The sequence below is a fragment of the Gallus gallus genome, chromosome 4, assembly GCF_016699485.2.
Source record: "Gallus gallus isolate bGalGal1 chromosome 4, bGalGal1.mat.broiler.GRCg7b, whole genome shotgun sequence".
NCBI classification, from domain to species: domain Eukaryota; kingdom Metazoa; phylum Chordata; class Aves; order Galliformes; family Phasianidae; genus Gallus; species Gallus gallus.
Window position 1 is genome coordinate 56,311,992 of NC_052535.1, and position 15,751 is coordinate 56,327,742.

Sequence of the window (15,751 nt, forward strand, 5' to 3'; positions counted from 1 at the left end):
CGCGAAACAACTGTTTTCCAGGCAAAATGCAAACTTCTTATCACCCATGAGAAAGAGGTTCCACAATAGGATCTGAACTATTTATCTGCTCCAAAAGTCTTGTTGTGTTCAACTTTATCACTGTATGATTGCAGTAGACAGGTTTATCATGTCATATTAATTTATTTCAGAACATGTTGTGCCACTTGAAAGCTGTCAAGAACACAGCATTACAGAAACCTTTTGCTGGCCTCTGACAAAGACTACGTAGTCACTAAAAGGTTCATGTTATTTGTTTAGGAAGGTCTCCAAATAGCCCCCAGCTATTTTATGCTCTCACGATAAACACCATCCACGTTAGCAATTTTTGCAACATCCTCAACGTTTTGCCTCTAGAAACTTTTTACAAGCACAATGGCATGAAGAGCTTTACCTCTGGCCAACCTGCATGGCAACCCGCAGCAGGATCACAGAGGCACTCATCAGTACGGGCACTCAGCACAGGCCTGAGAGGCAATGTACCAAAGTACTTCTATCATATCAGCTGGTTATTGACAAACAGTAGGTGTCAGACAGTAACAGAAAGCAGAGAATGTTAATTCAATGCACTGGACAGCATTAGTCATGCTGGACGGCAACAGTAATTTCTGCCAAGTAACTAAAAATACAGGTAATAAATCTTGGATTTTCTGGTTTCCCTTCTTCCTCCCACCTTTCAGGAAACACACACTGAGCCACATTTTTTAAAAGGAGCAGAAAGGAGCAGTGTTAGGAACCCAGATTAAGAAAAAATTTGTTTCACAAAAAACAAACACACCAAGTCAAACAAAAAGAGAAAGTTTGTAAATCTTACTCCACGAATTTCTGCTAATGACACCTGTGCCATTATATACTTCCCCATCACTGAAGCGTTCATCATCAGAGTGTTTAAAGGCTGTGCAACATATAGATTCACTTGAGAAAAAGGAATACCCCAAACATGAATTCAGTAGAAGCAGAAACACACACTATGCTTTCCAGATTTAAAAATGGCTAAAGAGTAATTCACAAGAATGAGAGGAAATGAAATCAAAGTGAATGTGACACTACAGGTCTTCAATAATATAAAAAAATTATACGATTGCTTTCACTTGTAGTTTTGCAAGCATTTAAAAAAGTAAGTAAACAAACAGTATCTGGAGCCCAAACACAGTATTTTCTCAAGAATGTAACTCACTAATCAGCATAACTCTCGGGGTAATATGAAGAGTTTAGGAACATGAATGCCATTAACTTCCAGTACAATTTAGAACCACACGCAGATTTGTGCTCTTTGTAAAAAGAAAAGAAACAAAACCAACCAACCAATGCCTTCAATTCATGTTCCTAATGCCTTTGGATTTTTTTGAAATTATAGTCACTCTACAATTCATTTGTACAAAAGAATAGTAACAGTAATAGTAACAATGAAATGTCATATGTAAGATACTATAATATTTGATAATACCATTAATCATCAAAAAGAACTTAGAATATATATATTTTTTGCAAGTAGATGTACATTCATCAGATGGTATGGTGATAAAAATTGGTAAACTGCCACTCATCAGGGACATTTTTAAGTTATTTCCTTAATTCTGTTCTGTTTAAAACCACAGTACTTTATCAGTCCCTACAGAAGTTCACAGAAATTTTCTGGGAACTTAGCTAAGCGATACAACATATGCCTCTTGTCTGTACACACAGAAGTGTCTGGGACCAAAGTGCCAAGTTATTAGCATGTTGTTACTTTATGTCATGCCATATCCATCTGTGACTTGTGTGTGCCAAATGCTCCCCTCTAGGGAACAGTCTCTTCACCTTCCACTTTATGCATCTTCTTACATGCATGTTTCCAATTAACCAAAACTTCTAAGTAAATGTATCTGAAATAAGTGGCAGCGAGCCAAAATATTTATGGCTCAAATTCCTCTTTACTAGAGGGTCAAATTCAGCTTTAGAAAAGCATTACATCTAAATTTAAAAATGTCAAGAAATGTTCTCATTTGCTGATTTGGTTCAGATAAGATAATAAGGGTGGGTGAGTTTGGGGTTGGTTTTTTTTGTTTGTTTGTTTTTTGTTTGTTTGTTTTGGTTTTTTTGTGGGTTCTTTTTTTTTTGTGAAAATGAAACAGGATTCTGGTTTGGGTCAATTTTTGGCTTCCTTATTCAAATGCCATAATGACTACATCATTTTAAAAAAAGCTATTACATAGATCACCAAGCACTGCAAAATGAAGATGTCCAAGTACTTAAGCAGCTATCCTATGCCTATGTTACAGGTGGCGTAAGTGATACGGAATAGGTACTTAGCAAAGTTGCTCACCTTCTTCATCTGAAACATCCAGGACCTCAGTCATTGTTTCGGGTACATTTAGCTTGTGCTTCTCTGTTACAGTCTGCAAAGACAGAATCTTTAATCCTCAAATTAAACACCAAAAGAAGCAGCAAAGAATATTATCATAGAGTATTTCAACAGCAGCAGCAGTAGGATCTGCTGAGACACTTTATAATGATTCCCATCCCCTTAACGTTATCTTTCATCATTACTTCAGAAGTTCCCGTTCTCAGTGCTGTATAAGATAACATTTGCTCTGTCAGAAAAGTAAAACACACAAAATAAAAGACAATGAGCTGATCAGAGAGAAAAAAAGGGAAGCAAAGCAAGCTCTGAGCAAATTTATAAGTGCTGCATGCAGAACAATTCAGTTCAATGTTTCCAAGATGATTTTAAAATGAATTAGGTAATGTCTACAGAAGAGTTTCAGAAAGCTGCATGTGGCATATGGAAATTATTAAATAGTAAAGCATTTGGAAACGAAGTTATGAATGATGTGAAATTTTTAAACTAAAAAAAGATGTGAGCAATCTACAAAGATCACTTGAAATATTTCCTTCTCCCCTCTCCCCCTGAAAATGACTATGCTGCATATTAATGATATCCATTTAATAGATCCTGTATATTCCCCCAAATCATGTGTACAGAAGAACAAAGTTATTTGGAGATTCTGATTTTTGTGGTAGAGGGTAAGCACGGACCAAGTACAGCTGGAAGGACATTTTAAGTGCAAGAGAACAGAGCAGGAGAATGTTGTAAGATGTTTTTTAATATGATTTGATCTGCATAAATGACTTCCAGAAGGAAACACAAGATGTTCATGGGTGCTGAATTAAGAACGGGGACGTCCTTTTAGTGCCAAGACAGACATTGGAGAAGGAGATAAAGAATTTAATAAGACTATAAAAAGTGCAACGTGTAAGAAAGCTGTCTAAAGGAAACTCTTCAGTGTGTTACAGTACAGGAGACAAAATGTCAGGGACTTAAGTAACAGCAGCGATCAGAACAGCATTAGTCACAACAGAAAAATAAATATTTCCCTAGCTCCACCCAGATCTGCAGCCAGTCAGCTTCACTGAGGAACTGTGGAGGGAAATCACATCATCCCTTTAAGGTATGTAGCAGCAGATGTGCCCATCTGGCATGGGGGGGAATGTCAAGAGTACACGTGTCTTGTGAAACTCCTACTGAGGTCATACTTCACTCTCTATTGGGGATGGTATCTATCAAGCATAAATTAACATTATATGCAGAAGCAGTGAAAGAGCATATAATCTGTGTGATAATTAATGTCAGCCAAATCTCAAGGACTTTATGCAGCACGACTTTGGGAAAATGCCCACTGATATTGAGCTTATCATGTCTCTCTAAATTCTGCCTCAGATTTCTATATTTCTAACGAACTGACAAAGATGGCACCTTTGATTATTCTAAGATACTACGCTTCTAAAAATAACTAACTTCGCAACTGTGATTACTCTGGAAATGTGTTTAAAGAGTCCGCTTTACATTTCTGAAAATGTGTTTAACTATGACAGCAGTTTTCAGTTCACCCTCTTGAGATACAGGGAAAGGTCAATGACATTTGCTTCAAATGGAAATCCCAATTAGGCTTCTTAAATTTATTCCTACACACAGTTCATTAAATCACTCATTTCTGTTGCTTTTTATAACACATGCTCAACACTGAAAAAATAGTTTATTTTCACTAAATGCCTCCACTGATATATCTGATGTCCCCCCTTGCATTGCCATAGCTTGTCTCAGACAGAAAGGTCAGGCAGCAGTAGGGCATTAGAGTGTCAAAGCCAGCTGTGACAGATGCAAAGCAAGCTGTTGTTCAGGTGACATTGACCTCGTCTCTTGAACAATACAATTCATTCTAAATATCAAAAGAACCACCAACACTATGCTAAAGAAATAAGCCCAAGTGAAGTGGGCTGTATATTTTTCAAGCAAATGTGTATGTAAGTACCAATTTATTAGCCCTGTAATTGCCACTGTATTGTACCTACTGAAAGCGTAAGACAAATTCTATACTGTATGCTCTTCAGGTAAAATCAGGAGAATAAACAGACAGAAGGAGATGATCAGGTTCTGAAGAAAGGGGAAAGAAGCATACTGCCTAAGAGTCACAAGTACTCATTTTGTGTGTTTGTTGTATGACCAAAATTTATTTAAGAAAACTTGGTTCCCCACTTCAACTTATGTGCAACATCAATTTCATTAGAAGAACACAGAAGTGATAGGACGCTACAAATACATGAGGTCACAAGCTATATGTACAGAATATCTTCTCAAATGTATGTTGGGTATATTGTCTTAGTATTTGCTTAGATCTGCGAACCCTAGTAGCTAAGGTTTATTTATCACAATATCAATTTATTTGTAAGTTAGATGCGTCCTGGCCCCTGTACAAGCACAATCACAGATATTATTTATTGACAAGGAAGTAGTGATATTTTATTTCCTGATTTTCCCCTCAGTATAAGAAAATTATTTCATAATTTAAAACCAATAAAAAGTTTGGAAAGGAGAATCGCTGTGTGTGGATGTGTTTGTTCATTTCAGAAGAAGAAAAACTTTGTAACGGCATCTCTGCAACACTTAATTCAATAGGATCATTAATGCTACATAATTCCCATCAGAAGCTGGGAATTAATTTATTTCTGCTTTAAGACAAAATCTTTCACAGTACTAGATTTTTTTAAATTTTTTTTTTTTTTAATCAAAAGAAGTCAAATACTCTCAACATTTGAAATCATTATCTAGCCCCAGGAATTGCCCACTTTGCAAATTGCTCAGTGCATATTCCTCAAAGTCACCATTGTTTGGCACCACTGAGAATTCAATTATGTACCTCTCTTTAAGCTTCTGTATTTAAAACTTCCATTGTGTTCACGTAGAATAATTCAGATGTATGTATATAAAACTATACGCTCATTCAGCAACTGCTTACTCTACAGCAGTACAACATTAAAAATCTAAAGCTCCTCACATATTAATTTGTCCATGGGAAGTTTATGTCTGTTTGTACAAATAACCCCAAACTTAATTGCAGAGCAAACCTCTGAAAGCCTGGCGTATTCTGATTGGCTTCCTATTCATTTCCAAACTAAGCAAAAATACAGGCACTGTGTTGTCTCTATTGCTTTATATTCACGTGGCTTCACTGATACTTGTGTAAGTAAGAAAATTTGTTCAGAGTTAGACCAAAGATGCTGGCACTCAAGATGTTTTCTTCATCTTAAATGCCAGTGACTTGAATATTAATAAAGAACTGACCTCTCTACAATCCTCTATGCATCACTCCACTACAACCTTAGAGAATGAAGTAGCTATGGTGACAGTACCTTTTTTTCAGTTCTAAATGCCATGTTCTGGTTTAGCAATTGCTAACCCTTACTGTCTGGAGAGCTTTATTGCAGGGAGTGCCTGAGAGCACCTGTTATTTATCCCTTCTTTATAGCACTTGTTCAAAATTATGTTTAATCAACAGTAATCACCATCAATAATAATGCAGTTTACATTCTATATCCCTGAGGTGTAAGATTCAGACAAATTCAATTCTGAAAAATCTGTTTTTTCTGAGGGTTCCCATCTGACTTTTAAAAATGGTGTTTTGTGCGCTGACACAGTACAAGATTTCAAATGTCTCTCATATGCAAGTATTAGAGGTCGCTATGCAAGTAAGTTTTGGTGTTTGATTCCATCACAGACCTCAAGTGTCTGGTAATAGGTTGAAAAGTCCACTACTCTCAAAATTTAAAGAAACATTTATCCAAAGTAAATAACTCACAGGTGTCTTTTCACAGTGGAATTCTTATTATTACAAAACATATGACATGTATATGACAGTGTACAAGGCTGTACAGTGCTACACAATGTACACTAGAAAGGACATTACAACTTATGTCAGGCATGAATAGAAAATGGTGACAAGACAGCACAGAGAATAGCAAAGTTGTCATCTGAGAATAAAAACTTTGCTTTCAAGAACAGAGCTAATGTTTCTTGAAAAGTTTTATCTAGTTTGTTTTTTGGGTTTTTTTAATCTTTGAACAGATGTATGTGCTTATGTATGCACATGTGAGAAGTGCTATATGATTAAATAAAAACATAAGTATTAACAAAATCATGTAGTATTTATTAAGAGACTTCTGGAACTACGTTGGAATTCCTTGTCCAAACCTGACTCAGTTCCATTGTTGCAGGTCATTAATAAATTATGGCTCACTCCATTTGTAACAGTATGCCAGGCTGCTTTTATTCCATCTTCCTTAGTTAATATCAGTAGAACTTGCTGTCAGCATGCAGCAAAATCAAAATTATTTTCCCTTTTTTTTTTCGTGGGATGGATGTCTTTGTACAAAACAGTTTGGATTTCTTCCCCTAGCCCTTTCCCTAATTGAGTAGTGGCATCTTTTAAGTAATAAAGTTACCAGTAATTTGTGGATTTTCACATCTGTGAGCTCCTAAATGACACTTAGATCTGATATGTTTTCTAAACTTCTAATTTTTCTTGCATTAAAAAACAAAAATGATGATCCCACAACAAGGTTTCAAGATAAAATGCAGTAATAGAAGTTTGTATTAAAATTGATTTTTTAAATGATGCACTATTTATGACATTCTCCCTTTCTAAATGCTAAAAGGTCATAAATGGGAGGTAGAAGTCCAAGGAGAGAAAACCCTTCCCTTCCAGATTGTCAGGATCTATGTTTTTCCTGGCTTAAAGGAACAGTACCATCTGGCTGATGTTCAGCATCTATTATTCATGAACTCTGAAGTCAAAATACAGATTACCAAGAACACAGAGGACTGAGCACATACAGAAAAATTCTTCCATATTTTGGAAAAACGGGACCCATTTGAGTGAAAAAAAAATGATTTATGTGATTCAGAGCCATCTAGCGAACAACATTAAGCTTGGCACCGCTCCATGGCTGGTACAGTCCAAACGCTAAGAAGCTCGCTGTGGTGTGCTGCAATGTTTAAGCCCCAGCAGGTGTTAGAAGTGTGGAAACATAAGGAGAGACTGAAAGGGAGAGGTAAATAGACAAATAGAGAAGCAGGACAGGATCTAAACAGCTCACAAACTTCTGGAAAGTTTGGATTTGCAGCTCAGACCCATCTCCAGAAAAGAAAAAAGTTTTACTCAGTCCCTGAATAGTTGTTTTCCATCTGTATGCACATAAAATCTGTTATCTGGCTCAGTAAAACCTAATGTATCGCACATACTTCTACATGCTTAAAAGACATACTGAAAGCACGACAGCACTTTTGCAAAAACCAAACAGAAAAGGGGACTTAGACCAGAAAATAAAAAGAAAAAGAGGTTTGTGGAGAATCTGAGCATAGAAGAGAAAGACAACATTCTGAATAAAAAAACAGACATTTTAATGCATCTACAACTCACAGTTGTGGTGGTAGTAATCTCCTCCGTTACAACCTTCAGCGTATCGACCACTGAGATATATCCCAGACGCCTAGCAATAGCTAAGGCAGTGTTACCATTCTGAAGAGAAAAAGAGAAGGGAAGAGAGAGAGAGAGAAATGAGAGGGAGGATTGTGATGTGAACCAATGAGATCACTCTCAACACTGCATGAGCCAGCATTTCCATCCAAAACAAGGCGCAGCCTAGGAAAATCACTGTTTTTTTTTCACTGTTACATCTGACTCTGTCTTTGCAACCCCTTTAAGACTATAGCTCTGGTTGCCATGGTAACACAACACACATACATCCGCCTGCTAGTCTAAATTTTTTAAAAAAGGCGGTATGGTTTAACCCTTAGATGGTCAAATTCTACCGTGCAGAATGTCTCGTCTGCAGAATTCCGTGTTTCATTTTGCATAAACTGCTTTATATGAGAGAGACTCTTCTGAAAAATATATATTTTGAAATCTTAGACTTTCACTTACAGCTGAAACTGCGAAAGCTTTATCTGGTGCAGTCCCTCTTTGAGGAACACAAGATTACGGCTGTATTCTCCACATACAATTCTATTCCACTTTACAACAAAATTTTACATGCTGTAATAGTACACAAAAGCTGATCATGTACCAAGCATGAAAACCTATATAAGGCTTGGGGGTTGGAAACTGTTTTCCATTTAAATAAACTTATTTGCAACATGCCCATTAGATACATGCTATTCAGTAAACAGACATTGAAATGGTAATTCAGTTATTGTTTAGGCGTATTTATCTCCAGTTCATCACTTGGAACATTAAAATAGGTTGAGAGATAAGTATTATTAATTCAGATTTATGAACCTAGCGTATAAGTTTTCATTTTAAACGAACAGTAATTAAGATTGCCATCTGTCTCACTGCATTTAAAATTCTATTCAAACTGCCTCAAAATAGAGACCACGGTAATTTATTTCAAAAAGCATTTCCCCTATAGCAAAAAAGCCAGACACAACAGGAAGCAAAATTAATGAACCTTCTCACACAAAAAAATAAAAATACTTTAAGTATCAGAAACTTGCTAAATCATCCACAACTCTTTTGAGGGCATAACTTCCCAGCAGAACTAACCAACATGACTGGCAGCCAGTTCAGCCTAAGTAGCCGCAGAAGCTGCTCTAAGTCACACGGCTCTATGTGATGTGGCAGTCCTTGGACCTCCAATAACCAGCCTGGGGAGTGGAGAGAAGGGGCACATTCCATGATTCTTCACACAGAGTTGCACCCTGAACTGTTTCATATGATTTTGAATTAAAGAACAACATGCTGGCCTACTAGGGGAGACATGGAAAGCCATTGTACAGAGCAATTTCTCTTGCGATACCACTGCTCTGTGTGCAGAATATCAGCCTGACGTCTTTCCTCTCCCTCAGTACCACATTGAGTTATCTACAATTTAAGTTCCTGTGCATTAGACTATCTCAGCACCAATAAAGCAACATAGGATTTTTGAGTTAGCAGCACAAAATGAACTGGTAAAGATCTTCACAGAACAAATAACATGATTGTTACCATCACTTAGAATCACAGAATCGCTAAGGTTGGAAAAGACCCACAGGATCATCCAGTCCAACCATTTGCCCTTCACCAATGGTTCTCGCTAAACCATGTCCCTCAACACAACATCCAAACGTTCTTTGAACACCTCCAGGGTCGGTGACTCCACCACCTCTCTGGGCAGCCCATTCCAGTGCCTGACCACCCTTTCAGAGAAGTAGTATTTCCTAACATCCAGTCTGAATCTTCTCTGGTGCAGCTTGAAGCCATTCCCTCTAGTCCTATCACTAGTCACCCTAGAGAAGAGGCTGACCCCCAGCTCACTACAATCTCCCTTCAGGTAGTTATAGAGAGCAATAAGCTCTCCCCCTAAGCCTCTTCTTCTCTGGACTGAACAATCCCAACTCCTTCAGCTGCTCCTCATAAGGCCTGTGCTCCAGACCCCTCACCAGCTTTGTTGCCCTCCTCTGGACATGCTCCAGGGCCTCGATGTCTTTCTTACAGTGAGGGGCCCAAAACTGGACACTTACACATTAATATTCCATATCCCACTCCCATATCCCCTAGTCAGCTGATGCAGGTTCAAATTCTCTTACATCAACTTAAAAGTAGCAATGCGTGAACAACAGAGCTCGTAACTGAAAAGGCATGCAAACTGCTGGGCAGACACAGTCTTGAGACACTCCTTAGATTTGGGTAAGAGTTGGCTTGACAGCCCAAACTAGAAGACTGAACACTGAAGGTGTCTAGTAGAACCTTCAGTCCCAGAAGCTGACTGCAAGGGTTTCTTCCTTGACAATGAGCACAAACTAGGGTCTTGGATACATGGCTTGGATACTGAAGTAGATTCTGGATCATGGCACATAAACTGCTATCTTGAATAACTTCACACAAGATTATTCCATGCGGTTGGAATAATGGTAACCTGGGCAACCGTGAGGAAGGACACGTGTTTTGAACTTTCTGGATGCATTTTAAACATTGTCCAAGTAGAGATGACAAATAACAACATCAACGTGAAACAGGAAAGCTGCATTCCTAGCTAGCATTAGAAAAAGCTGTGCCAGAAGTTACTGATGGTCTTTGTGTTAATATCAATGAACTTACTAAGAATCTGAAACAGAGATCCAATGGAGAGAGGGATAGAAATTTGGATTCAGATCTTCAAAGACACCCAGGTTCTGATTTGCCCTTAACTTTTATACAAAAATCCTTGCAATGTATCAGTTTTAAGACAGAAGTATTGAGGCAGAAGGCAATTAAACCAAGTCAGTGTAGCCATCCTGACACTGCAACTCAGAAAGCAGTTTCATCTCACGTTTAGCTTACTGCAGTAAGTTATAAATGAACTGCCCTATGAGTATAACGAAAAGGAGAAGAAGCAACATTACATTTACACATCTGACAACAAGCTGTATGAAGAAAACTTTCACCAAATCAAAGGTTTGCTCTTTAGCCCTAGAAAGGAAGGAACTACCCAGAGAAACACTTCCCACAAGCACTTTGCACTTACGGTGGTGATGGCATTGGGCTTAGCTCCATGTTGGAGAAGGACATTAATGATGTGAGTGTGACCTTGTTGAGCAGCTTGGTGGAGAGGAGTGTACCCATTCTGTAATCCATGGTGGTTACCATAGAAGCAAACAAAGAAGAAAAACAATCAACAGCAATTAGATTAGAAAATTTGGTTTGCATAATTCTGCTCTTTATCAGACACTTCAAAAAGAAATTATGCCACCAATTGAAATGAAGATAATAAAATCCATTAATAATAATACTTGATCCCTAGATTAATGAAAACATAAAGATAATATTTTTATTCACGTATTATTTAACATCTCATGATATAATCCAATTTCTGGAAAGATAAATAATTCCTCATTTTATAAATCAGAATTAGGAACAATGAATAACAGTAAATTTAAGTGGCATACTAAACACATAGACTCATAGCTGAAGCAGAGAACATTCTATTTTTCTCACATCTCTGTTTTCCTATAGCAGGCCTAAGATTTGCCTTTGAAATATGAGACAATATAAAGATATACAATTTTTAACAGCAGTCATTCAATAACATTTGCTTCTAAAAGAGCTAACAGCATCTATTAAAAATGTCAATCAATGGTAGCTTTATCTTGACTTCAATAGGCCTGGCCAAGCTGTAATTATTCAGAAAAGCATGTGCACAACTTCTGTATTAACAAATACACTTAACTCCATATATTTATCTGCTCCAGAGAGTAATTCTGTGTTACTCGATACAGAAACACAGTCAAAACGCACTTCAGCTAGTTGATTTGAGATGGTTTTGTGCAAACCCAGTCATGCAATTCATCACAAAATACCTGAAATTGGTTTGATAGCAAGCAGAAATGATATTGTGAGAAAACACCGAGTCAGTTTCAATGGACACTTAGATAAAGCCTGAGGGCAGACTCTGAGAGGCAAACTCAGTTATCTCTTTTGCAACTCAATATATGTAAGTAAGGCTTGATACTACTAATTAAACAGTGACAGTTTGGAACACAGTTCTCATACTTAAAGAATGCATACATGGACCAAGAAATTAAAGGGGGATTTTACTGTAGATGGTAGAGCAAAGTAAATTTACTATCTTAAATATCAGTGCAGTCATTTAAAAACAGAACTCAGCAGTATTACTTTTCACTGAAGATAGCATAAAGCATCCTGGAGGCACTAGAGGTTATTTATTCTGTAACATGCCTATCCTGAATCCAGCCAGGATGGATTTACTCTTTAAACTGAGTCCACAGTACTGGTTGACAGATTGTCTGTATTTTTATTGGTCCCTTGACATGAGACTTGGAGAATCACTGCCCCATAATGCCATGCTTGCCTACTTCAATGAAATTTTTCTAAACAAGTGGAGCACCTGGGGGAACTAGTGTCAGAATCTGGTCCAGTGGCCCCAAATACACAGAGTGGGGCTTAACAATAAACATGCAAGTATGTATGTCCCTTTAGTTAGCCTACAAACACCTCAGCTGAATGTTTTGGCAGCTACCATTTGGATCCTGCTAATGTCTGCTTTATTAATTCTTATCAGCTGTTTTTCCAGTAGTGCTGCCAGTTCTTTGAGAATCTCTGTTTTTTACCAATTGATTTGGGGTGATCTAATGAAAGATGGGCCAGCATTTTTTTCTTTTTTATTGGCTTTGCTATTTGCTTCTTTTCTTGTTGACAGTGACCACTGTAGTGAAACAGTCACACTCAGAGAAATGAATCCATCCCATAGATGACAGTTGGGAACAGAGAAGCTGGCCAGAACGACCAGTAGCTTATGAACTGGTTTGGATTTTACAAATACTAAGTACGTCATCAGCAATATCAACAGACTTTTTCACACTGATCTCAAGAGATCCAATTTGAAACTAGAAATAAAATATTGCCTGACATCAGCTTTAACTATGCTGAAGACTTGCAGCTCCAGGGTAGCCTTCACTTCCTGGATAACAGTGATGTGATAACATCTTTGGTGCAACAGACTGATGCAGTCACAGAACCTCTGTTTTTATAAACTCAGGAGATATAAACTTCTTGATCCACAAGGCATCACTTTTTTTTGTTACGTATACTAGTTTACACTGTAAAAAATTGCTAAAATCCGTGGATTACATTTAGAATTTGGCTACAGGCAGTTCTGTCCACTTCAGTAGAATTGGTCAATAATATCTCCCCCTCAAAAAAAAAAAAAACCCAAACCTGTCCTGAGTAAGCTGCATTCTCCCACTGTTCATGTTTCCTTTACCAAAGTCATGTCACACATGCTTTGATTGAGTATAATCTTTCCCACTCTTTTGCCAACAGATCAGAGATCATCTGGAATCACCCAGTTTCTGAATTGTAGTTTGGCAACACATCAGCATTACATTGATGTAAGCCATGCGCGAATGAAATCAGAAATAAACTTGTTAGTTGCAAATGAAAAGAAGGAGAAAACAAAACCAAATAAAACCACCACCACAACAACAAAAAAATCCAATTCCCCTACATAATCCCAAGAAGTTATCTGACTTTTCTTTTGTGAATATTGCACAAGGTGATGCAGCAGACAAAATGCATTCCACTATAGCCACAGATCAAAACATGTCAACATCTACCATTCAATAATTACAGTTTCCTAGTGAAACAGGTACTTTGTAGTATGTGTCAGTAGCATTTGGTTAACAAGTTCACAATAAAGAGGCACAAGAAAGCAATGAAAAATTCTTTACCTTTGTTTTAGCATTGACATTTGCTCCCTGCTTGAGAAGAAAATTCACCATTTTGATGTTTCCATAGTGACAGGCCACAATTAAAGGTGTATAACCAAGCTACAAGAGAACATAGAAATAAAACTGGAAGCTCAGTGGAATACTCCTTTACGATGATAGCATCCTTTGGCACACTGGAGAGAAGCAGCCATTCCATGATTTACCTTTGTCTGAGCATCTTGATTTGCACCATGTTTTGTGAGTATTTCAGCTACGTTCACTTTATCCTCTTGAGCTGCAAGGTGTAAGGATGTCAGTCCAGTCTGGAAATGGAATATATAACATAAATGAATAAATAAATAAAACCTTCATATTACAAATCTAGCCTTTCTTGCTTTCTCGTCTTTAAAAGATGGAGAGACTCTAACTATAACTTCTAAATGTTTTAAAACTTCTATGTTTTAAACAAACTAGAGTTGATGCTTCTTTTGTCTGGCTGACAAATAGCTCCACAGAAATTACATTATCATAACAACAGAGTAAATGTTTCAGGCATCAATGATCACACTTAGATTTTACAGTATAATGTCACTAAGGAAGCTGAGAGTCCCATTAATAAATTAGGGTGCTGTTCTTCCCACTCCTCAGATGGGAGAGGGAATGTTAACAACTGCAGGCAAGAGTCAGAATGAAGAAATTAACTCCAACACAGATCCCACTCAAAGATGCCAAGGAAACGGATATAGTAATTAAATGAAAGCTCACTGTGATCATGCATAGTGCTTGGCCACAAACAAGGAAGGAAATGAACTTTTTGAGAGAAATGAAAACTACACTATTTCTTACTGGTTATATAGCATATTATATTAATGCTAGATAATGAGAGACTTGAGCCATTCATTTTGACTTGTATGAACAAAAACTACAGGCTTTCGATTTTAGGTAAATAAGATTTATATTATGCCTGTATAAATGTGGTGATCTGTGAAAATCTAGGTTTTTCTCTACACTTATCTTCTATGTAGGCCCATCAAGTATAACCATAAGAAATGCAAAGGATTGGACAGATCCTCCAGAGCAGTTTTTTTTTCCCACTCACCACTCCACTAATACTGTTGTTACATTATTTGCTGCTCGTTTCTTCACCTTGGCAAGATAGCTGAAGGGTAAGATATATGATAATAAAGAGCCTTTGCTGGTACTAAATTATTTTGGACTGCAGCTCTCAGGTTTCTGTTATATGTAATTAAATCAACCCACAGACCCACAAAGTCTAGAATTTTACATTCCTCATCCTTTGGATCTAATGTAAAATTTAAGCTGAGAGATGGCAAGGTTGCAACACAACAAAAATGCAGCTGTCCCACCTTTCTGAATGCCTCAAAAACCATTTTTTTCTAGCCCCATTTCTCCTGTTACCTCTCTACCAGCGCAGGTAGTACATCATTTTTCTCTGGTCACAGCAAACAGCTGCAGCTCCTCTAGTGGGCTACCCAGGAAAGTTGTTAATTACATGATACAGGTTAACTGATCAATCTGTCTGCCATTCCTATGTATCGTCTCCTCACTTCTACTGTTTGCCCACCTTTGTCATTTCTGCAGACTTACAAATATGCATACAAGGAAGTGAAGTAGACAATTACTGAGAGTATACCTCATTCCCACACTGTGTTTTGTATTTTCCTGTATACTCCTGCCATAGATAGCACTTTGTCTCCAGCTGTGTTACCTTTGTTGCCACATGGATATTGGATCCTTTCTCCAAAAGCAATGTCACCATGTCTGTGTGACCCCCCTGGGAGGCTAAATGAAGTGGCGTCACTCCCTGTTTGGTCAAAATGTTGGTCTCGGCCCCATAGTTCAACAGCGTGGTAGCTATCTGCATCTGATTTTTCTTGGCAGCAATGTGTAGAGGGGTGTATCCATTCTAACATGGGTTAGGAAACAAAATGAGAGTAACGTTAATACAAGAGTCACGTAAGCCTAAAAAGTCAGACACCTTAAAACTATATTATTTTCAGTTACTCCTTATGATTAGAGTTGGGAGTCCATTATATTTTCAACACCAGACATGTCCCACATGGCCCCAGTGTTCTGTTGCTTTTGCAATCTATTATTTTGTCCACACCAACTAGAAGAAGCAGGCTCTCGCTAGGGCAGACAGGACTTCTTAATCTGATAACTTCAAATTACCCTGGATTTGAAACCTATGTTTTGAATATCCTATGTTGT

At 37.6% G+C, this 15,751-nt stretch overlaps 1 protein-coding gene across 50 annotated transcripts in view; it reads right to left on the reverse strand.

The window, feature by feature from the left end:
- ANK2 (ankyrin 2) overlaps nt 1-15,751 on the reverse strand; it is a 338,182-nt gene that overhangs the window by 72,086 nt on the left and 250,345 nt on the right. For 28 of the 50 annotated variants that reach the window (XM_040699364.2, XM_040699367.2, XM_046940570.1 and 25 more), the window contains 7 exons: nt 15,249-15,446; nt 13,744-13,842; nt 13,541-13,639; nt 10,819-10,917; nt 7,755-7,853; nt 2,324-2,396; nt 833-913 (listed from right to left, as the gene is read on the reverse strand). In XM_040699364.2, the coding sequence (XP_040555298.1) occupies nt 833-913; nt 2,324-2,396; nt 7,755-7,853; nt 10,819-10,917; nt 13,541-13,639; nt 13,744-13,842; nt 15,249-15,446 (748 nt within the window). The remainder of the gene's footprint in view (nt 1-832; nt 914-2,323; nt 2,397-7,754; nt 7,854-10,818; nt 10,918-13,540; nt 13,640-13,743; nt 13,843-15,248; nt 15,447-15,751) is intronic. The other 22 variants (XM_040699368.2, XM_040699389.2, XM_040699386.2 and 19 more) reach the window with 1 other exon arrangement.